Source organism: Musa acuminata, chromosome BXJ3-1, assembly GCF_036884655.1.
Source record: "Musa acuminata AAA Group cultivar baxijiao chromosome BXJ3-1, Cavendish_Baxijiao_AAA, whole genome shotgun sequence".
Classification (NCBI taxonomy): domain Eukaryota; kingdom Viridiplantae; phylum Streptophyta; class Magnoliopsida; order Zingiberales; family Musaceae; genus Musa; species Musa acuminata.
This window is the reverse complement of record NC_088349.1, coordinates 8,088,609-8,112,308: the sequence shown is the minus strand read 5'-3', so window position 1 is coordinate 8,112,308 and position 23,700 is coordinate 8,088,609. Positions and strand designations below refer to the sequence as shown.

The following is a 23,700-nucleotide window of genomic DNA, read 5'->3' as shown; positions in this document are numbered from 1 at the left end:
TCCATAAGCATATGTTTATATTTATCTTTAGACATGAGACTGATTACGCTACATGATTCTTAAACATGAAGCAAATCCACCGTCAATTCATCTGGCCAGAGTAGTGGTTCATAGTACAAAGACAATGGTATGGAAATACAAAATAAGACAACCTATAAATAGCAGCCGTCAACTTCAAACTAGGAACTAATATAGTACATATGCGAATGGTCACAAAATACAATTTCACTGTTGAAATATTTAACCCAAAAAGGTTAACACACAAAGCCCAGTAGCATTGAGATAAATCCACAATAAAATAAGTATGAAAAAGACTTTGGCAATTTTTGAACCATTTAATGGAAGGCTGCAACTTCCTCCTTGAAATGTTCGAGGAGAGTCTCCAGACTCATTACAGAATGATCCGATCCGTCTCTGACGCGGACGCTTACCTGCATCAAGATAGCGACGGGAAGAAGCATGTCAATTAGTCTACTAGACAAGCTTTCGTTGATTGGTTTCTTTATACCAAGTAATCAGTGTATCTCGTGATATTATCCAAATGGAAGATGAAAGGTTGAACCTGTCCGGTCTTGGCTTCTTCCTCGCCCACCACTAATATGTAGTTGTATTGTGCCAATTGAGCCTCACGTACCTGTGATAAACAAATAAATCAAATGCTTTTTTCCTGAAAAATCAAGGTTTCTTGATCGAAATATAGAGAAACATAAATATAGACAATAAGGCATCAATTTTTTTCCCTTCCAAAAATCGTTTCCTCCCAAATGTACTGCCACAAAAAGATATCATGTGAGACATTTATATCACGAAGATTTCTTTTCCAACTTTGTGTGAAGGGTATTTGTTGATATTTATTCAGCTGCAATCCAGTTCTACATCTCAAGGACTATAAGACAGCTAGTTTATAACAGATTCTGCACACATTTATACAATTCAAGTTTCATTTAAAGAAAAGAATGATCGACGGATGCAATGCTACCAAATTTGAACAGATTTAAACACAAAGATATCATACAGATTAGGCATCAAAGATAAAAGTGACTCTCCTAAAGAATGATCGAGGCATGCAATGCCTACCAAATTTGAACAAATTTAAATACAAAGATATCATATTGATCAGGCATGAAAGATAAAAGTGACTCCTTACAATCACAAATCAAAGGTTATCAAAAAGAAAAATGAACAAGGATTCAATAATTATCAAACATACATCTATTAAGTAAATAAAAACTTTAAGCACTGAATGCCGATTAGGGACCAACGAACTATCAAGCAACACATCATAATGTGGATATTGCATATATCATTCATACAGATGAGTTAAATCTGTTTTAATATTTCAAGTTGCATAATAGCCATACTAAAGTAAACTGCATATTCTTTAAAGCCATAATAAGAACCTTTCCTTGCCTAGTCTGTCGGTGATAGCCCAACACTACAAGGGCACTAACTCACCGCATCAGATGTTCTTGTAACACAAACTTTGCACAAATAGCTCAAATATCAAAATTGCACATCAATAATCAGAAAAATAATGTTATTGATCATTACAACTAAAAGCTTCTACAGCATATACATGCTCATAATTACTGAATTTCTAGACATCTGAGAACATCCTAAAAATTTGCCTATCATGATAGTCTTGATAGAACAACATGCATGTAGAACGTACTAAGAATCAGTCATCCAACATCAAGGAACAAGAATGTACCTTTTTCTGTATCTTTCTGTCTGTTAGGTCAGCATCAACATAATAACCAGCTTGGTGTATCTTATCATGTACCTGAAGTAACATAAAAGAAGTGGATAATCATAAAAAACCATTACACGGCACACAGATAAATGTATAGGAAATTAGGATTATTCATGGCAAAGATTTTTCTGCCAAATTATGCCAGTGAGCACTGACTGATAAGTATTGTATCAGCAAAATCAAACTATAGAGATGTATGCCCAATTGTCCATGAAGTGTGCCCATGTATAGAGCCTTGTGAATGACATGGTGCAAAAGAGATCTGGAATGGGAAGATGGTTGGCAGCCTCTTTGATCTTTGTAATTCTATATGTTTATAGTGTAACAAAAGAGATCTGGATGTCATATAACTCATGTTTATTTCAGGAAGATTGTTGTTTAGCATGATAAACAAGCACCCAAATCTAATTTCCCCAGGAACAAGTTGCAAATTTACAGGATGTGGCATACTCAGTTGAAAAACAAGTCAAAGAACTAATGTCCATTAGCAAGTTAGAGCAAAACAAGAAATAGCATACCATAAGCAAAACTAATCAACTGCTAAAAGGTTAAGTTGGGAAGAAAATGAAACTTCTTATAGTGTTCTTTTGCTGAAAAATACAAGAATAAACAAGCATTTATTTGGAAGCTTCTTACCTGTTGGGCATAACTTTGAGATTTTTCTGATACAGGACAGACAATGGCTTGACGAGGGCTAAGCCAGAAGGGCCACTTTCCTTTATAGTGTTCCAAAAGAATGGCAAACATTCGTTCAACAGAGCCTAAGATAGCCCTGTGAATCATCACAGGTCTTTCAAGTTTAGCTTCATCTTCCGCTGAGTAAGACAATTTGAAGCGAAGAGGAAGTTGAAAGTCCAACTGCAGCAACATATCCACAAGTTAGGAAAAGGGATTCTTTGTGGTAAAACATTATGTACATTTTCCAATGCATAACCTGTAGAGTTGCACATTGAAATTTTCTGTTTAATGCATCAAAAACACCAATATCGATCTTTGGACCATAGAATGCACCATCTCCTTCGTTGATCTGTAGAAAAAGTTTGCACGCTAAATAAAACAGATTTCCTTTAAAAGTTAACATCTGCCTTAGGAGAATGGCACAAAGTAGTATTAGGTTTCAATAATTCTTTCAAATCTTTTTTCAAAGTTTGTTATGGATTTCTATTTCTTAAAGTTAATCATGTATATAATGTGCACAACTACTGAATAAGAAAAAAACAAGCGCATTACAGAAACAACATGAAGGAAAATAGTTTCAAAATCATAGGGCACGAACATACAACTGAGAAGACAGGCATGCCACGTGCTCTGCTTACAATATTAAAGAACATAATTAAGTCTAACAAAATACTTATAGGCATTTGCAAGAGCTGCTTGTGTAATAACTGATTTTTTGTTAAATTTATATATAGGAAGTAATTAATCTTCATATACTACAAAAATGCTTAAACCAGTGATGCATTTAAACAATGAGTCTTGGATTCCAATCAAAACATCAGGACCTGCTGAACCAATATGAAGATGATAACATATTTTTGGCATAAGTAAAAAAAATATAACATTATAGGAACAAAGCAGATATCTGAAACTACTAATCCATTTCCTTAGAGAAGAACCCTTGAAAACAGAACTTTGACGACCAGACAAATAGGGTTTAAGGGCAATTAACAAGTCCATCAAATACATCAAGCTGAATCGAAATTGACTCCTATATGCTACACTATTGAAATAAAAAATAAGATTGAACCTAATGAAAACATGACAAGCTAGTTATCAATGAGTGAGTCCATCAAATACATCGTGCTGAATTAATAATTGTATCATAAAATTTTAATCATGGGTGCAAAACAGCAAACAGACATCCACAAAAACTTTAGAAGCCAATAACATATTCCATCACTCCTTTAAAAAGCTCCCTTCCCCTCCTCCCTACACTACACACACCCCCACCGCCCCCCCCAGATTTCAAATCTCACAGCTGGGACCTGTACAAGATCACCATCGGAACCGGTCTAACTTTTCACTGAACCAGTCAAATATCGCTTAAAATTGAACTGGTCTGAGTCAATAATTAACAAATTGCTGGTTCAGAACATTTCACCTTGTACCAAGCAATCTATGATCTAGTTCACATATGCAGCAGTATGGACCATCCATAGCTAGAGACACCTTAATTTTAATCCATGCCAATACACACCAGTCAGAATTATTAGTATGTTCCAGTATTTGCATCCATAAATGCATCAAAAATCCATAATGATTGTAGCATGTGAGTCAAGAATGACAATCTTTATCCCAAAATATAAAGCATAGCAAGTAGCACATTCCAATGCCTTAATCGTGTACACAATAATTATTTGGAGCAGGCTGTCAATCAGCTTTAGAGTGTTAAGGATTTCAAAATATTAATTTCAGTTTCGATATCAGCATGACCTTCAGACTTACGTACCTGCCATGGCCTCCCAAATTCATTTAAAGCTTCTGAGAGAGCAGCCTCAGCTTTATCCCATGTTTCTATGTCTCCCAAGTACTTTTCAGGACGCTGCATTTTCCAAGAACATAATAAAAGTGGGAAAAGGTAAACCAGTAAAAGAACTAAAAACATCGACCACAATGACCATGCCAACAGAGCTACAAGTGGCACAAATCAACATAAAAACATATCCAAAATAACCAACCAAATGACTCAAAGTTATCAGAGAAAATCATGATCTGAACATTTTGATCTTTAGTTACAAGACAAATGATCATGTACATTTAGGCTGCAACTGAAGTAATCAAATATCATCAAAACTGTCGAACTAGTTAAGATCTAGGCTTTTACCAGCTTCAAGGAGAGGATTGACATGCCAGGACACAGCAGCATATCAAATTTCAACATGTTAGAGACACAAAACAGGTGATGCAAAGCACAAACTACAAGCAGCTGAGTGCATGTTTCCTGCCTTGTGATGGCTAATAATGCATACTATGTCTAATAACATAATCCACTATGGTTCAAGATGGGTCAGCACATGATATACCAGTTCAGAACCACATTAAAAACTTTTATTTCGAGGCTTTTGAGTTTTGACTACAACAAATTCCTTTTATAACTGGAAATAAGAAAGCTCAACAATACAAATACATATTAAAGGCTCTATAAAGTGGTATCCTATGAAAAATGATGATACAAGATACAAATACACAAGTGTCAGACCTTCAAAAAATACAAGAAGCCTTCATGCACAGAAACCAAATAACACAAGTTATAATCCTTAAGAATTTAAGACTATGATTAATAAATAATTAAATCAAGGCAATTAACTAATACAATCATTATTACTTCAATTAGTGAAGTATAAATAGAAAGTAATTAATTCACTACTCAATTAATGAAATACTTTGACTTACTTGCAATCACTAATGCTTCAATTCACATGTTTTAAAACCAAATGATTATTTGATTAATATATTATTATAAATCATTACACCTTCAGCTAATGAAGCTAGATAGATAACAGTATATTAATATTTCAATTTTACAATTTTAAATATGATTTGATGGTAGAGACAATACAACCCATACCAAAATTGTATATCCATCAAGTCATCATCAAAACATCAAGACAAGAGTTACTATATAATATACAACATGTGATAACCAAACATCAAATGAATCTTCACATTTTTACTTTAAGCAATGCTCAAACATGGGCATAATTAAACAAATATCGGGTGAAAGAGAAGAAATGCAGCACATTTAAAATCTCAGACATTTACAAATTCAATAAATGTTCTCTTATTTTGACACAATGATGCATATCATCTTACAATCTTATTTCATCAATATTATGGAAGAAAGAAAAGGTAGATGCTGTCGTAATAACAATTAACTATATCAGCTACAACTTCATAGGAATATAAAAGTGAGCAACATAAAAATAATAACTGATACAGCTAAAATCTTACAAAGAAGTCCAAATAGGATCTGGGACAGAAAAGGTTGAGCATAAGTTATAACATGTTTAAGCTATATTTATCTATTTTCATTAGTTTTGTTATGTTCATGGCAGATTTACTATCCATGGTAAAAAATGTTGCAATTAGATTTTCTTGAGCAAGATTTTTCTTGGGATTATCAGATTGTTTACCTAAAGGGTTTTCTCTAATAAAGAATTCTACCTGGATTCAAATAAGAAGAAAGACACTCTTTAACCAGTAGAGGAACAGTCAAGTTTTTTTCAGATTCCATATTTTTTCTGTCAGTTTCATATGGTATAGGATTGAGCTAATGGAAGCTCAACATAGTGAATGGCTTCACGGTGAGGACTGATAGAAGTGACTTAATGCTGAGAAATACCAAAATAGCTGCAAGCTTTTTTTTTCTTAAGTAAAAGGTTGTGATTTGTTTAAGATAAACAAAGGTCAACTGCTTGTGACACATAAATGAAATGACTTGTCAGATCTTCTTCTTCCCCTTTAGCTCTTTCTTCCAGCTTCTATCTTCAATTCTTCTTCCAAATCACCTTTCTCTCCCTCAATGTTTCTTTCAGATGTTTAATAGACCTTTATTTGTTGTTATATACCGCCATGTTGCATATAAAATAGATCAAAAGTTCAGATAGTGACTAATAAAGACTTCCAGCCACCCAGCATAACCCAATAAATACATAAATATTGCTTTTCCTAGCATGGTTATCTCAGCTTTGGTTTGGCACAAATGTAATGTTCTTTTTGTAAAAGGTTTCTTGTATTGAAAATTTTCAGATATGTTAGGCTATTAGTTTTATTTTTAGGTACAATAGCTTGGATAATATTTTGCAACGATTTAGGTAGTGAATTTGTCCCTGAAAAGATCGCTCTAACATCCAATAAGAGAATTAAACATACATCCATCAATCTACTTCACAAATTTATTCAGTATTATCCTTTCCAGGTTCTCCTCTTAAAAACATCATTTTCTGCAAGAAAGCATGAATCTCTTAAGTAGTTTTTCCCACCAGTCTTCAGAAGGAACAATAAACACTATGAAAGCCAGAGTGTTTAATAAATCACAAAAGAACCATAAATGGATTACTACCAGGTCAAAAATTTCAATATGACATGAGAACCCAGGTTCAGTCAAACCACCAACTAACACAGAGGAAAACAAAACTTCAACCAATAAATCCATCGCCTCAGTTAATTTCAAAGATAAATGGACAATGCAGAAGCTAAGGCAAAGTACCATACCGTTGACAACTCCAGCTCAAATGTAAATCCAAATATACCATAGGTATAACTAATGAAATCCAAAACGTTCTTGACCTCCTCTTTAATCTGTAGTCAAAGAAACAAGATGTATCAAGATGAGAGACCATTTTGGCTAAAAGAAGTGTCAACATTCTCTTATTCATGTACAAAAATAGAGAAAAGGCAAGAATAAAACAAAATAAAAATGGTAATCTAGTTTCCACCATTGTATCTCAAAAGTATTATACTTTTAACTTTAGCCATGACAAGAAAACACTAAAGATGCATGTGAAATTGAATATACTAAGTGTACAAAGTAGTTCTGAGTCTTCTGACAGTGCATAAAATTTAATAAAAAAACTATTAGAACATAAATATAAGCATATTAGTTAAAAATTAACACAGGAAAAAGTACCAACAAAGCTTTTATCATCATAATCCAGACAGATTGGAAAATTGGAAATAGCCTCCACAAATATACTGTATTATCAATGTTAAAACCATAAATTCATTCCAAGTTTGTCATGTCAAACTTGTGCATGCTATTCATCAAAATTGCAAAAGCTAAAGGCACTTCTGCTGGCACAAATAACTAGCACTAGTGTTGTACAAAACCATTTAAAATCTCTTATACACGATACTGTCCATTGAAATCGGTGTATCGGATGAACAACAGTCCTATTGACATCATACACTAATTCATGTGGACCCACTGCAACCTCAAGAACAGAATCAGCAATTAAATTGGTGGACAAGAGGGACAAAAAGCAATAACAAGATTCAGACCTATTTAATACTAAAAACCCAGATAACAAGAGGACAACTAAAAGCAATGGCAATGAAATAATCCTAACCTTCGTGATGTCTAAAACATCTTCGAGAAAAGGACTTGGCATATTTATTTGCCATTTCAAAAATTCAGCTTTGTAGTTTCTCGTTCTTATAAAGAAACATTTAAACACGCTAAGCTTCAAGAAAACTAGGACAAACAAGTCATAGTGTCCCATCACTTCAATATAACTGATGGATAAAAAATAAGATGATGCAAACTGAAAATATCATTGGCTTTTTTTCATTAAAAAAACACTGGCTACTTTTCTAACCATTCTCCATGATGATGTGTTCAAGGTAAGGATTTTAGACAAACTATAACATTGTCAAGCTTTTCTATTACAGAGTGGATGCAATGGACATAAAAACAATTAATCATTCAAAATTTTGAAACATAAAATCAGTATAGATATACCTGGTTCTCCCTGCAAAATATGTGAGCATCATCCTGTAAAATAATAAGTGTATCTTATTTTAAAAAAAATCCAGAACTAACAAAATCCCATAAATAGTAATGCAATGTCAAATGTTGAATCCAATTTGTGATGATGATTGTGATTACTTGTTGAAACCTTCTCACACGTGTTAAACCAGTAAGTGCACCGCTAAGCTCATTTCTGTGCAGAACACCAAAATCAGCCAACCGAAGAGGCAATTCTGCAAGAACAATTTAACGCTGTCAAAGATGTTGCACATTGAGCAGTCAAGGCAAAGGATTTCCATCCAATTTTGCCATGAAACTACCACACAATATGTCTGAACCATGACCAAATCGGCTTTTGAAACCAGTAGTTCCAAGTCTCAACTGAGATATGGCAAACCCTAGCTACTTAATCATTGATTAACATAACACTGGTTTTTATTTTAGCCATACCCTATAGAGTTTGGGTAACAAAATTTATTTGATTTGTGCTCTTAATCATATTTCGACAAAACATGTTCGACGAAATCAATTTTAGATGGGCACCTTATGTGGCACAGTCACTTTCAACACCTTGTCTAGGGCCATAATCATCTGCTCACAAGTTTTATATCCAAGCGGATGGATAAGTAGCTTGGCAATAAACCAGATGACCTCTTTAATCAGGCTGTTTAATGAAGAAGGGAAGCCAGTTTTTTTAAAGAATCAATGGACTGACCAACTATATTTATAGCACATTCCATCTCACTACTCACACTAACGTTATCAAATTATTGCAAACAAGTGGAAGGAAAGAGAAGAAGAAAGAGACGTGCTGACACTGAATTTGGGACAAGCAGGAAACAGCCATAGGCCATCAAAGCATAAAGGACACTAAGTCTAGTTTCCTCCTTATCTTTCATTTGTTTTTTCTTCTTCCCCTCTCTTTCTTAGCGTATCATACAGTCCATGCTTTGTTAAAGTATCCTAACATATCCACAATTATTTTGAAGTATGCACCAAATATGAAGCATAATCATTTCTCAAAATTTCAACAACTTTGATAGTGAGGCTGTTACCTAAATGGCCTACTAGCACCAACAAGATGTTAACATCACAGCCACTTGTTTATCAGTTAGAGTTACCCATTGTGCACGAATAGTTAAAAAACTGGCAAGTACTTAAGTATGGCATATAGCCATCAACAATTTGCTGATATCAAACTAGGTTTAACCATTGCTCTTTGGTGCAAAAGAACACACAAATGCAAAAAATCTTGAACTCCCCCCTCCAAAAAAAATTGATTTGGAGTGTCTATTAGTGCCAAGCGCGTGACCCGAATCAAGCACATTCTACTCAATGCCACATACGGCTCAGCACTGGTATAGCAATGATCGAAATATTTAGACTTACAGTAGCATTTGCTTAAACAAAATAGTATTATGATATTAAGTATCAACCAAGGATTAGAAACTCAGTATGATACAAGTGTCAGTAACCAGTTGGGATAGATAATGTACAGATATGGATGATATACGAACCCATATTGCCTAGTATTGAAATAAAACAATGAAATAACAACACCAATTGGTACTGGCTATATGGTCCGATGCCAGTTCTTGGTCGGACTAGAAAATACCGGTTGATATGTACCAACCCGTATTTGGTTCCTTGTTATTAACTAGAAATTAGCTCACCTCTATACGAACGAACTCTGTGCTCAAACATTAAGCAGTGACCAGGACAATTCATTGGCTTCAATCCAAATTCTTGCTTCTCTATCTGCACTCAAGACAGTTACCATAACAAAAATAACATGTGGAAGTACAAAGACAAAGCTGACATAGCAACTAGTAACTTTTCTGCAGACAATGTTCATTAAAACACCAATGCAAAATCACCTCAAAAACAAACATGTTGTCCTTATAATTTGCAGCATGTCCTGAGGTTTCCCATAGTTGCATATTGTAGATATTTGGTGACAGAACCTGAAGATCAGAACAAGTTAAATGGACAGAAAAAAAAAGAGACATCTAAAGTCTGGGAATGGACATCTATGCTGAAAATGAATACACAAATGAACTTTAGAAAGAAAGTAACCTCTTGATATCCTCTATCCCTGTATTGTACTCGCAAGAACTCAATTAACTTGTTGTAAATTCTAGTTCCATGTGGAAGAAAGAAGCAGCTTCCAGGGCTGAATATTAAGCGAAAAAAATCAGTTTTTATTCCACCAGCAGGCAGTTGTCAAAACAGAAGTATGAGGCACTATGTCAGAAATAACCTAAGTGGGTGGAAAAAGAAAAGCTCTTGATTCTGTCCCAATATCCTGTGATCACGTTTCTTTGCTTCCTCTAGCTGGGTCAAATATTCCTACAAACAAAAATGTCAAATAATAAGCACTAGCAAACATAATAAAAGGACGAAGGTTAACAAAAGACAAAAAGATTATAGAAACAGCATTTTCAGAATTCTGAATCCTCTCCTCACAGGGAAAGCAATAGCAACATATTGAAAGGACACAGAACAGAAATTAAAGTATCTTCAGTGTTAACGCACATGTAACTGATTGTTCAAACTTCAAACCATAGTGTAGAAATGCTGAACCAGACAAATTAATGGCAATCATCAGATGATGACTCTACTATCAAGCATGCAGCAATTATCACACAATTAATTCACCGCCCAGTTAAACTATGCTTAAATAAAAACTTGGATAAAACAAAATTGACAAACCAGTTAGAGACAACTGAAATTATGCAATAAATTAAGTCTAGGCATCAAGAACTACAGGTGAAAAACTGTGAAAAACATTTATGGTGGTGGTCCTCTTTTTGTTGTTAAAAGAACAAATCACCACTGACCTTGCATTTCTTGTAATGCATATCACCCAAATGGAATGCCTTTCCAGTGACACTACAACCTTGAAAGCATCTTTTGACAAACTTCAATCAGATTGTTGATTTCCAAAATTCAAACTGTAGAACCAGGACTATAAAATTACTGGAGAAGTAAAGTATTGACTCAGACGAAGGAGTGATAAAGTCACTCAAATTACTAACGTTTGAAAATAATTATAAAAGCATGGTACAATGATACAGTGAAAAAGGCTTCTGCCAACATGGGATCTAGGGAGTTTCAATGTACTAAGTCTTAGCCCAATATTTGACAATAATAATCCAACTAAAATGAAAGCCAAACGTTTCTCAAGTGACTTTAAGCTCCACTCAAGAACATCAATAAATACTAAATTCAGAAAAAATGTCTTAGAGGAAATGAAGAACTACATCAAATATGATGACAGACCCAAAGAGCAGAAGAGAAGATTCACCTTGTGCAGAAGAAAATTGGGGTTACTATAAGTTCCAACTAATTCAAAAAATAGGAATCTGCTAGTAAAATAATAACAGAACTGATCCAAATAATCATGGGCCATTTAAACTATAAGAGATGAGTTAACTAGTTTAAATATAAGTTAGACATAATTCTTCTTCTGCCAAATGGGATAAAATTTTATTGGTGGGTTTTTCTCTTTTTTGATTAATTTAAAATTTTTCATTATCTTAAGAATTAAAAACATAAATTTTGTACTTCAGAAAATTCCAGGACCAAAAATGGAAAACGAGCTTGTTCAACACATTAAGTGGCTAGCATTTGAAATTCAAGTTGGAGTTAAGAACTTAAGATAACACCAAAAGTTCAAAAACTCAAAAAAAGAACAGCACTTTTCTAATTTTAAAGAACACCAAAAGAAAAGGCAAATGAACCTATGTTAAGCAAATTTCTGAATTAAAAGAAAAAAAAGGCCCTTAACACTAATGTATGATAATTAGTAAGAAAAGACACAAAGAGGGCTTCACAAAATAATTTCACTTGTCACCTGCCACTTTTCAGTTGACCACCGATAGAGACTGATGAAGTATGGACGGCCTTTGATAAGGAGACCAAATGTGGACAGGTTAGGCACAGGACTATGAATATAGAAACTAATACTGAACTAAAAGGATCATTAGAGATGGAAACTACTTGTTTCGGACAGTTGGCCAGATACTGAACAAATGTGGGTAAATGATTTGGGCAAGGAGGTTGCTAAGAGGGCACAGATAGTGGCCACTACATCTGGTAACCCCAGTATAGGGTGAGATGCGGATGAAATAATAGGATCAAGTAGAAAGAGGCCAACTGGATTACCACGTACAAATTGATTCACAACCAAGTTTTTGGCAGCACAGTCAAAACCAAGGTTCACTGTTTCGGATACTGGACCGGTCTCGATCTATCGAACCGATATATACCAGTTAGTACCAATGTACCGACACATGGTACGCTGGTATATACCAGCGTTTCGGTGAGGAAGAAAAAGAGGAAAAAGAGGAGAGAGCAATGGAGGAACAGAGGAAGAAGGAGGAGGAAGGAAGAAGAGGAAGTGGTGGAGGAGGAAGAAAAAAAAGGAAGAAGAAGAAAGAAGAGGAGAAGGGGGCGGCAGCGGCAGTGTCGATGGGGCAGCAACAAAGCGGCAGCAGAGCAGCAGGAGTGGCAGCGGCAGTGTCGATGGGGCAGCAATGAAGCGGCAGCAGAGCAGCAGGAGTGGCAACGGCAACGGTGAGGCAGAGGCAGTGGCAGCAGCAGCAACGGCATCAGCATCGTACATGAGAAGAGGGCTTGCAAATGTTCCTTTTTAATGCTAAGTTGGATAGGGCCCCACCACTTTTATAATTTTTCTTAGTTTAATTGGACCACCTGAAAAAGGAGCGGTCCGCATATCGGCCTATGCTCGGACCATTACATACCACTTGTACCATTTCAGGTGATACAGCAGTCCTTGGTCAAAACTCATCTGATCCACCTTAGGAAGGGAAAAAAAGAAGTTGCTCCATGATGAAGCCTAATACTGACACTCTAGGCCAGGAGAAATGGGAAGTCATGAAACCAACCTTTGACTCACAGTACAAAAGTGTTGCTTCAATCAATCTTATGATGAATTTTTGTGTAACTCTCTAGCAAGACATCCAATTTTAAACATATACTAATAATTTGCCACAGTCAAGTATTTCATCAAAGTTCATGAAAGCAACACCAACGACCACCACAATGGCTAGCAATTGTAGTGACCACATGGAGACACTTCATTCAAAATTGGATAGATGTGAAGTTCAAAACTAAGCATAGTTCCAATGAGTTAAAAAAAGACTCTTTCGAATGAACATGGAGACTTTCAGAGTTGAATGACTTTGAAAATGATAACATACAGATTGAGGTTTCAAATATCAATCGAACCAGTACATACAGATCAATAATTACTGATCTAACCAAACCCCAGTATTGGGCCATATAGGTTGGAACCGCTTGGTATTTGACTATTTTTATTATTCCTTCTGGTGATAACCAGACATTACAGATCAGTATGCAACCAGGTATAACAAATCAATATTGGTTTGAGTCGTTTGACCACTTGCCAAAACCAATATTCGACCAAGATGTAAACAATTCAAATATAAGTTCATAAAGTGAATTCAATAACTTGTTATCCAGTGTAAAATGAAACAGAAAAACAGTAGTACAAGATAGAAAAGTGACATCCAGTTGATAATACCAACATTTAAAGTTGAATGAGAGCCACACCTTGAGACGTTTGGAATCTGGAAAAGATATACCATAAACTCTTTGGAGGCTCTCGCGATCAGATTTCCCTCTCCAATATGAAGATGAAGCCTATATTTGAATCTTATATTATCTCATATTATCACATTATAAATCCAACAACAAATTCTAAAGCATGAAGGATACCTTTAGACAAGCAATTGCTTTAACAAAAGATGTATTGGGAATATGTGGCCCACGACAAAGATCAACTAGAGGACCACATCTGTAAACAGTAATTGTCTTGTCCTCGGGCAATTCATTGATGATTTCGACCTGCATGTAGTTAGTAAACTCAATATGCATTGGTAACTTGCAAAGAAAGAGAATGGCTATATTAGCAGATAAAAGATTTATGCAAGAGAAAACTATTTTATACAATAAATAAGTAGTAGTTTAATACCTAATATGTTTGACCTTTAAGAAAAAAATAGTACAATATTTTAACGCTTCAATTTTAATGCTAAAAAACACAGAACTTCTTGTAAAGCATCTACCTCATCCCAAAGAAACCACTAGAAAGTATCAGTTACCTTGAATTTGTTTTCAGCAAACATTTCAAGTGCTTGTTCCCTGGACACCTCAATTCGCTCAAATGGTTGTTTTTCCTGAATCAGAAATTTAAAGGAAACATAATCAGAATTGTACTGTATGTATTATATACCATATGTGGCATACATAGGAGGGGCAACCCAGAAAAGTTGCAGAAGTTGCAAAGTAAAGAAAAATTTTGCACTGGAAAGCAAACTGAATGAATTCTTAAAAGATCGACAATCATCCACTTTCTCTCAGAGAGAAGGCATGTTAGCCTTGGCTGATGTTTGCATGTACAAACAGAGATGCAAATAGGCATGCCTGCATGCAATGGAAACAGCTAGAAGTTATATTATTCTCTCAACTTTTAACTATGGAATGTATTGACGAATGGCTAAGATGGATCGTCCCAAAAGAATTGAGAAATAAAGGTTATAATTTTTTTTTGTTAACCTCCTCCAAGACACAGTCATATTGAACCAAACATCTTTTCATCATATAGTTACATGAAAGTAATGAGAATATATAATAGATACTCTTCTAAGGAGCAAAGAGTGAAGGTGTACACATAATAATTTACAATTTACATGTATATACACACATAATTGAATGTACATTGAATACTTGTATCTATCTATGTATAAAGACATATAACAATATCTTTGAGCTTCCAGATTACTTAAACCTCCACTTTCTTGTATTCCTTGCTAACTCTCAACCATGGATATGCTTACCAATGGGTCTGCAGTACCGAACTGTACCGCCCAGTATGGGCAGTACCAAGGTTCGCAATACCGTACCGTACCGGAGTTTCGACCTGGGCTCGGTACTGATACGGTACGGTATACCGCTCGGTACACCCAGGTGTACCGAGCGGTATATTCAGTACATTCTGCTACAGTACTGCTACAGTGTCGGAACGATAACATATGGTCCGTGGACCGGTACGTACCGCCCGTACCGGGCGGTACGGACCGGTACTGCAAACCATGGGCGGTACGTACCAGTCCGATAGGTTGCCGGTACACGGACCGCCTGTTACCGGTCCGAGAGCACTGTAGCGCTGTAGCAGTGCACTGTACTCGGCACACCTGAGTGTACCGCTCGGTATACCGTACCGTACCGGTACCGAGCCCAGATCGAAATATCGGTACGGTACGGTACGGTATTACGAACCTTGCTTACCATTACAACATTATCAACATATAGCCCATAAAGACCAGCCTGGAAGCCCACATGCTTTTCCATGAGGAAGCTTCACATGGACCAGGTAACAATGTAATATAGGTACAGAGAAAAGGAACTTCCGAGGGGAAGCCCGGTCTTAGAAACTTCAACAATAGGAATACTAAAATAAGTTCTTGCCAGCAATCAAATATTGCATCTTTTGTTCTGACATGATCCATCCCTAAGTAGTGAAAAATATGACTAGTGAGCTAGATGAACATGCCTCAAGCATTTCTTGAGCCTCAACATCATCACATAAATTTTTGAATTTCTCCCTATCTTAAAAACAAAAAATATTTTTATACAAACAAAATCCATCAATCAAAATATAAAATATCTACACTACAAATTTTATATTTCAAACATCAGACAACACAGGGTGAAAATAATTAAAAAGTATAAAAAGGAAAAAAAATATCATACTCCAACAGCTTTGCTTGCCCGAGACTGAATTTGGTTAAAATGTTCCTCGTTCAATGTCAACTCATCATAGAATGCATCATAGTAGAAACCCTACAATGAAATAAATATACAACTCATCACCAAGATAAAATTTGCAACATCAAGCTTAAATAACAATAAAATGTAGTGTGTTTCTATGAATACACTAAAACACCTATACAAAATGTAGAAGAGATTAAATGCAGCATATGCTTTCTTAACTACAACTGAGTCACCGACTGCAGCATCCTTACTCTATAAAATGCCATCAAATGGACCACTGGACAGGATGTTTAACAAGCATTTATCAGACATGTATTTTGCATAAGAGTTATGAGCTAATATCTAAAGCACAAGGAAAAAGAACTTGTTGATTAAAGTTCAAGATACTCCAAATTATTTTAACTTCAGTTGTTCGATTGTGTGGGACAAATTGACTTGATGAATCTTATTTAGTTTATATAGTGGAAGCTGATCACTTACCCTAAGAGTAGGTTGGATTCCTTTTCATAAACTGTTGGTTTCAGTTTGTTTTGCCTTGATTAATAAGCAATTCAGCAGCCAGAGCTTATGGGAAGAATGAAAGTTATCAGAAGCTCAACTCTCAAGATGCATGAAAGCATTAGATGCTATTGGAGCATGGGAACAAAACACCAGGCAAGGCACACACATCAACGAAGCAAGAAAACTTTGAACGACAACTATTAAAATATGATTTAGGAAATAACATCAAACTACGAGATGCAACAAAAAAATATTGCTGGGGTTATTAGCAGACATGTTAGAGAATTGTGTTCATTGTAAAATACATAAACATGAAGATGATATTGACACCATGTAAGAAAAAGAAAGAAAGCTATTATAACAATACAAAAACAAAATGCAAAAGCAGCAGCAGCAGAAATGCAACAACAAAAAGAAGGCAACAGTAAAGGTTCAGAATAAATATAGAGAAATCAAAGTTAACATAATTTTGACTTGTACTTCTCTAAACCCATAGATCATTCTACACATCTAGAAAATTCCTGTACTGCATGTATTTTGCATATTCAACTCATATGAAGCACTTACTAACACCAAAAAACTATATATATTTTTTTGCATGGCAACATCTAGAACTAATCATACAGATAAGTTGCATACATGTTAAGGAATATACGAATCTTTAAATTGCATAAATCATATAATGTCTCTGGTATGGTCTTATATTGACAACACAAACAAAGGTATGTTTTTCCCATGAATAATATCACCTTCAAGTTGTCAATTGTCATCAATGCATATTACTTGTTCAAGCTCAATAGTGGTACCCTATATGTGATAGTTCTGTATCCAAGAATTTACAATCATGTAGCAACATGTTGTTGCGTCCTCAATCTAACTTAATACACCAGCAAGATCTTTACCTACTGCTGCACATGCCCATATGATTGGAAAAGATTAAGTTACCTCATTACTAATCAGTATTACATATCCTTATTAACCAATAAGAAAAGGTAAAGCCACAAAAACTAGAATTGCAAAGCAGTCATTAGCATCACAAAAGAGATGCAAAGACCAGAAAAGTAGACCAAACAATCATGTAAGCACCTCCCCTCGTGTAGTACATGGCCCAATGCATAGCTTGCACCCATACTCCATCTCAAGGGACTGAAATTACAAAACCAACAACCAAATTTTTGTTAATGAAGAAGAGGCCCAAGGTTATTGTAACAGATATAAAGAGCTATGAAGATAGCACAGGCATAATTGTACATCATATGAATTTATTGATTTTTAATTTTTAAATATGAAGCAAAGAAATGAGATCTGAGCATGATAGCACCTGTCCAAGGATGTGAGCACTAGAATGCCAGAAGGTGTCACGCCCTTCAGCATCATCAAACTTAAACAACTTAAGGTTTGAGTCACCCTCAAGAGGTCTCGTCATATCCCAGAGAATTCCATTTACCTTTCAACCAATGAAAACAAAAAAAAAAAGGATTAAAGATCATGTTGAAGCATTGTAAATGGTTCATGAGGGAATCACTAGCTTAGAGTGTAAAATTAAGTCATTACATAAAGGAGAATATTTAAAAAATACAAAAAATATATAAAAAGGATGCCTGCTCAAAGAGATCCATTTACCTTTCAACCAATGCAAAAAAAATTAAAGATCATATTAGCCTAGAGTGTAAAATTAAGTCATTACATAAAGAAGAATATTTAAAAAAATACAAAAAAATTATAAAAAGGATGCTTGCTCAGAGAGTTACATTTACCTTTCAACCAATGAAAACAAAAAAAAAGATTAAAGATCATGTTGAAGCATTATAAATGGTTCACTAGGGAATCATTAGCCTAGAGTGCAAAATTAAGTCATTACATAAAGGAGAATATTTAAAAAATACAAAAAAATTGTAAAAAGGATGCCTGCTCAGAGTGTTCCATTTACCTTTCAACCGATGAAAGCAAAAAAAAGATTAAAGATCATGTATAAATGGTTCGCTAGGGAATCGTTAGCCTAGAGTGTAAAATTAAGTCATTACATAAAAGAGAATATTTTAAAGAATACAAAAAAATTATAAAAAGGATGCCTGCTCCTGGTGGTTTCCTCTCTAATGTACATTAGGCCTGTAAAGATATGTAGATGGAGGAAATGATTATCATAATTATGCAACATAATTTATGTTCTTACACTGTGGAAGAGGAAACAGGCAGCTACAATAGCTTAGATGAAAAAAAAAAAAAAGCAATTGTAAAAATGATCATTTGATATCAGCATAAGAAGCTCAAACAAAGATGCCATCACTGAACAGTGGAAACAACATAACTAAACAGCATATGCTAATTAGTGCAGATCTGGAAACCTATAAATTCATATTCAAAGTTGCACACAAATACATGGCCAAATGGCAAGACAGGGGACTGTTGCTTTATCCCCGGTTAGAATCTGTGTTATTCATCAATAAAAATCTTAGAATAAATTAATCCCAATCTAACATGAAGAGTTCTATCCACAAGAAAGGAGAGTCAATAGGCTCACCTATACTCTTTTTAAGGGAAAAATAATGTTACTGATCATGACAGAGAAAGGACGGACAACATAATGCCTAGTGGAAAAGGACTAAATAAGCAGATTAACCAAGATACTGATAGTAAAGCCTAGAGTTGTGCTCTACTGCTCTGTGAAATCATTCTTCCTTAATGTAAAAGGTTGTCATCCACCCATCAATTGCACGATAACAGATTTTTGTTCATTTAGAGATGTTAATATAACTCTGATTTGCATGGTTGAATGACTAAGACATCAGCTTCCAGATAACAAATAGAATACTTATTCCTAGTACTCATAGTTGCCACAGGCAGGCCCTAGGCACCCATTTATTAAAGTGTCTAAAGCTCCTTAGCAACAAAACCTTGCTCAATGTTTTAGTTCGGTAATTTAAGAAATTAACTTTAAACAAAGAACACACTGCTAGTAGTAAATTTGCTATGCAAGTAATAAATTGAAGTATCAGATGGAGTGGTTAAAGAAGCATGACCAAAAGTGGCCAAGATAAAATAACGAACCATGAGTCTCATTTAAATCCTCAGCAAAAGGCCTTGATGTCCCCTGCCAGACTAGATGCATGATCAAACAAATAAAGTGACGTTGACAGAAGATATAAGAAATCAGATACAGTATGTATCGACCCAGGCCCCAAGCGTGAACATGAACGAGTACACAGACCACCTTCGTTCGGACGATCTGCTCTGACCCGTTAAACAAAATTAATTAAAACTTTATGGCTCACGTTTACGAGCCATCCTCACCTGAACACGAACCTTCTGTGTGTTTCACATCCTACCGCTTCCCCCCATCGTGCGCCACCACCGAGTACGCTTCCTCCTCTTTCTCTTCCTCCTCCTCTGCCTCCTCATCCTCCTCTTCTTTATTGTTTTCTATTCTACCTTTCTCCTCCTTCCACTTCCCCCAGCACCTTGTGTTCTTCCTTCGTCTTTCTCCCTCCTCCTTTTCCTCCACCGCCCCTTCCTCTTCTCCTTCTTCTTATTCCTCTTGTGTTTTAGTGCACTGATATCAACTGGTACATACCAGTCACCGTCATGGGTTCAATATCTGAAACATTGATCCTTGCTATAAAGTATTGACCCAAATGAGGTATTGGAAAGAACTAAAAACAATATCACATTTATCACCACAGCCTTAAAAAATCAGAGAATAAATAATGAGATAAGATTATCCTGCTGGTAGGTTGATGCAAAAAGAAGAGAATAAAAATTGAAATAAGATGATCATGTTAGTAGGTCACTGCAAGGTGTCATAATCAACTTGTATTTTGTCTTTAGCTTACCGTAGAGTGCTTTGGGCATTAAAAAAGGTTAAAATTGAAAAAGCAAGTAATGAGAAAGACATTACTGTAAAAGATGATCGTGAGGATAAAAATGAAAATTTACTTGAGCTATTAATGCACTTGCTGCCAACCCACTCGAAATCTCCTTAGCAATATCCATGGGTGACGTTAGCCACTTCTTCCCTTCTTTGATTGTGCCATCAGGCAATGTTATTCTAGAAAGCAACAAATAGCAAAGCAAAGCAATGTATTATAAATTACAAGTTTGAACGAATTTACATGCAAAGGAGAACCAATTCATGATCACTGTGTTAAGCATAAGAGGCAAAACCCAAATTTTAGTATAAGAAGCTTCAGAATCTGATAACATTGATATGTCATCATGAGCGACTTTTATACCGTCAAAAATATAAAATGTGTTCAGTAGTTTTATTTATCAAAAAGGTGTCCTTGAGACATCTTCTTTTAGTATATTAGATTTAGTTCCTATGAAAAAAGTTAAACAATCCCTGTAACAACAAGAAAGTGCAATTACCGGTAAGGCTTCCAATGGCAAATCGTCACAAATGCTTTTTTATAATATAGAAACTATAAAGCATAAATACATTGTTTTCCGTTGACCTTCTTGAATCCTGGATTACTTTCTTAAACCCTTGAGCAGTCCTCATCGATTACTGTGTTGAAACAATTAATACTGTTCTAGACTTCTAGTTGATCGTGTCGAGAATGTCCAGTATGCCTTAGAATTAGAAAATATCAAGAACTAAAAAATGAACCTTAAACTAAAGGGAAAGAACAGGTACCTAATGGATTCCCCGTCGAGATCGAGGCGCTCCGCCTTCTGCTGGGCTTGGATGGACTCGAAAAGGTGGACGCGCTTCTGGATGACGGCGTCAAGGTAGGCCTCGTCTTTGTGGGATGAGACTGGGGAGGGTTTCTCCTTGGGTTTAGCTTCGGAAGAACCGCCACGGGCGACGCTCTTTCCCATGTCGGCAACCGGCGGCGACGGAAAGATGGAGGAGAGGCGGCGACGGCGGCAGACGGAAGATCGAGGAGCGAAGGCAGATAACCACCGGCGACAGCGGCAAAGGAGCATGTAAATCTCGGCCGACGGGGAGACGGCGGCTGTTTCCCCTTAAAGAGCAGCGACGCGTTCCAAGGTAGGAAGAGACTGACGGTTGAGATTACACAGAATCGGTGAAACGAACGGTCACGATCACAGGGGAATGAAGAATTTTCGTTTAGTTATTTGCTAACAAATATGCTTTTTCCTTCCAATAAATGTAAAAAAAGCGAAATATGCTTTTTCATGTTTATTTTATTTGTTGATCATATATTTTAAGAAAAATAAATGAATGATTTATTCAAAAAAATCATTTTATGGGTTTTTTTTTATGAAGCATCCCTTTTTTTTTAATTACTTGGGTCACCCAAATATGTTTAATTTTGTAAAACAAAAAACTCTAACCCCTCTTCTTCATTATACTCATACATGAATATCTTCACATTTTTTATTATAATATCATATTAAAAATAAATTAAATTTAAAAATATGAATATCATGACATTTCATAAAACCAATTAAAACTGTATAGATTGGATAACATTTATGTCATTACATATACATTAACATGGGTACACCCATTTTTATAGCATGCTAAGAATAAATTAAAATTGAATACAAATATCAATAAATTAGTATAAAAAGATGAAAAGTATATATTTACTATTATGAGTTTGTTGTCTCTCTATTGTGAAAGTTTGATGTAAAATATAGTTGTACTCATAAGTGGCACAACAACTATGCTCTGTTTTAGAATCTTGCTACATATATGTTAAATCTGAATATAAATGTCCTTATTGTCACATTAAAAAATTCAAAACCATATATTTACTGTTTAAATATCACTTTTTGTTTATTAAGTTTGGAGTTTAAACAAATAATATTAATATAATTACACTAATAATGAATGTTATTATACTCATTTTCACACTTGAAAATATACTAACAAATGTGTTGGCTAACTTAAATGGTAAAGTCTTTAATAGATTATCGCAAAATCATTGGATCGAATTTCATCTTCACCACTTGTGCTTTGAAAAATATATATATATATGTTGATTTTAAATATAAATATCATTGAATTCACATAAATATCAAACTATCATGAGTCTTGCGAAGATGTATAATATAAACCTAACAATATTTATACTCTTCCGCTCATAAGTGAACATCGTTAAACTCATACTTAGAATTTTATTTAAATTATGATAATTTTTCAATATAAATATTAATTATATATTTAATATTTGGATATTGTCGTCTCTATATATCTTTAAAGTATATGGTGAAAAAAGTATTTATCATTACACTCATTTTTTTAGTATTATGTTTTAAAAAAATATGTAAATTTTGAATATGCGATCAATAGCTAAGGGAAGGGGAATAATGTCACAACTAGGATAATAAAAGTGATAATAGAAGAGAAAAAGAGACAAGTCTAACCAGAGACAACAACGATAAAAGCAAATTGTGGGTAGGTCGAATCATCTAAACATTATAATAAACTCAAAAAGATAAAAGCATGTAGTTTTTAATTGGATAAATCATCAAAAAGAAATATATCATGACCAAGATAAAAAATGCATGGCTATAAGGGAAACACCATTTTTTTTTTTTTGTGTCTACCCAATTTTTAATAAATTATTTGATTTTACATTTTTATTTTAGATTATTAGCATAATTATTATTTTCATCACAAATCAACTTATTTGCTTTTTTTTTTTTTTTGCATGTAGGTGATTTATATCTATTATATTATATGATTCCCGTTAAGAAAATAGTGGGAAAAATGTTTGTAATTTACATTGTCTATTAAGTGTTTCATGAAATGTTTGCTTGTGGATCTCGAGTAAGGTATTTTCTCTAACTTGTTTTCTCTTTTGTAGATCCTAAAGAACCATGAGAGGTTTCGAATAGATTAACCTTTGCGGACAGACATGCAAGAGTGTCGCACGACACAGACAAAATCAACTAAGTCGGTGACATACTCTAATATAATAAGTAATATTTCAAGAGAATTATTAATTAGATAATATAGAAATTTTATACAATATATACATATTTATACAATTCATTAAATAACTTTTCAGAAGTTTATTTCAGAAGAATGATAAAATGAGATCACTGTATAAATTTTATTATTTGGGCTCAGTCAAAATTTTTTGACAGTGGTCGACATTCTCAACTCTTTCTTCTATCTATCAGACGAGAAAAGCATGAGATAAAAAAGTACTAATTGATTTTGGAAGTCAAAATTATTTAT

General features: G+C 34.6%; 1 protein-coding gene across 1 annotated transcript; it reads right to left on the bottom strand.

The window, feature by feature from the left end:
* Positions 1-143: 143 nt before the first annotated feature.
* LOC135628921 (threonine--tRNA ligase, mitochondrial 1-like) lies at positions 144-21,522 on the bottom strand. The gene is made up of 21 exons (XM_065135908.1): positions 21,178-21,522; positions 20,478-20,589; positions 17,866-17,991; positions 17,631-17,690; positions 16,023-16,112; positions 14,372-14,446; positions 13,986-14,114; positions 13,821-13,910; positions 10,483-10,571; positions 10,299-10,395; positions 10,100-10,186; positions 9,896-9,980; positions 8,361-8,455; positions 8,214-8,246; positions 6,968-7,054; positions 4,203-4,295; positions 2,688-2,780; positions 2,390-2,611; positions 1,712-1,783; positions 563-634; positions 144-431 (listed from the first exon to the last, which is right to left on the bottom strand). The coding sequence occupies exons 1-21, from the start codon at positions 21,468-21,470 to the stop codon at positions 336-338; spliced, it is 2,196 nt and encodes a 731-aa protein (XP_064991980.1). The 5' UTR covers positions 21,471-21,522; the 3' UTR covers positions 144-335.
* Positions 21,523-23,700: the final 2,178 nt, after the last annotated feature.

Bases quoted from the DNA above. Each gene is read 5' to 3' on its own strand.
- LOC135628921 (XM_065135908.1), bottom strand. From the start codon at position 21,470: ATGCTCCTTTGCCGCTGTCGCCGGTGGTTATCTGCCTTCGCTCCTCGA. The intron at 14,115-14,371 runs GTAACTGATACT...AACTACATGCAG, and splicing joins TTGCTGAAAACAAATTCAAG to GTCGAAATCATCAATGAATT. The intron at 1,784-2,389 runs GTAAGAAGCTTC...ATGTTACTTCAG, and splicing joins CTCAAAGTTATGCCCAACAG to GTACATGATAAGATACACCA.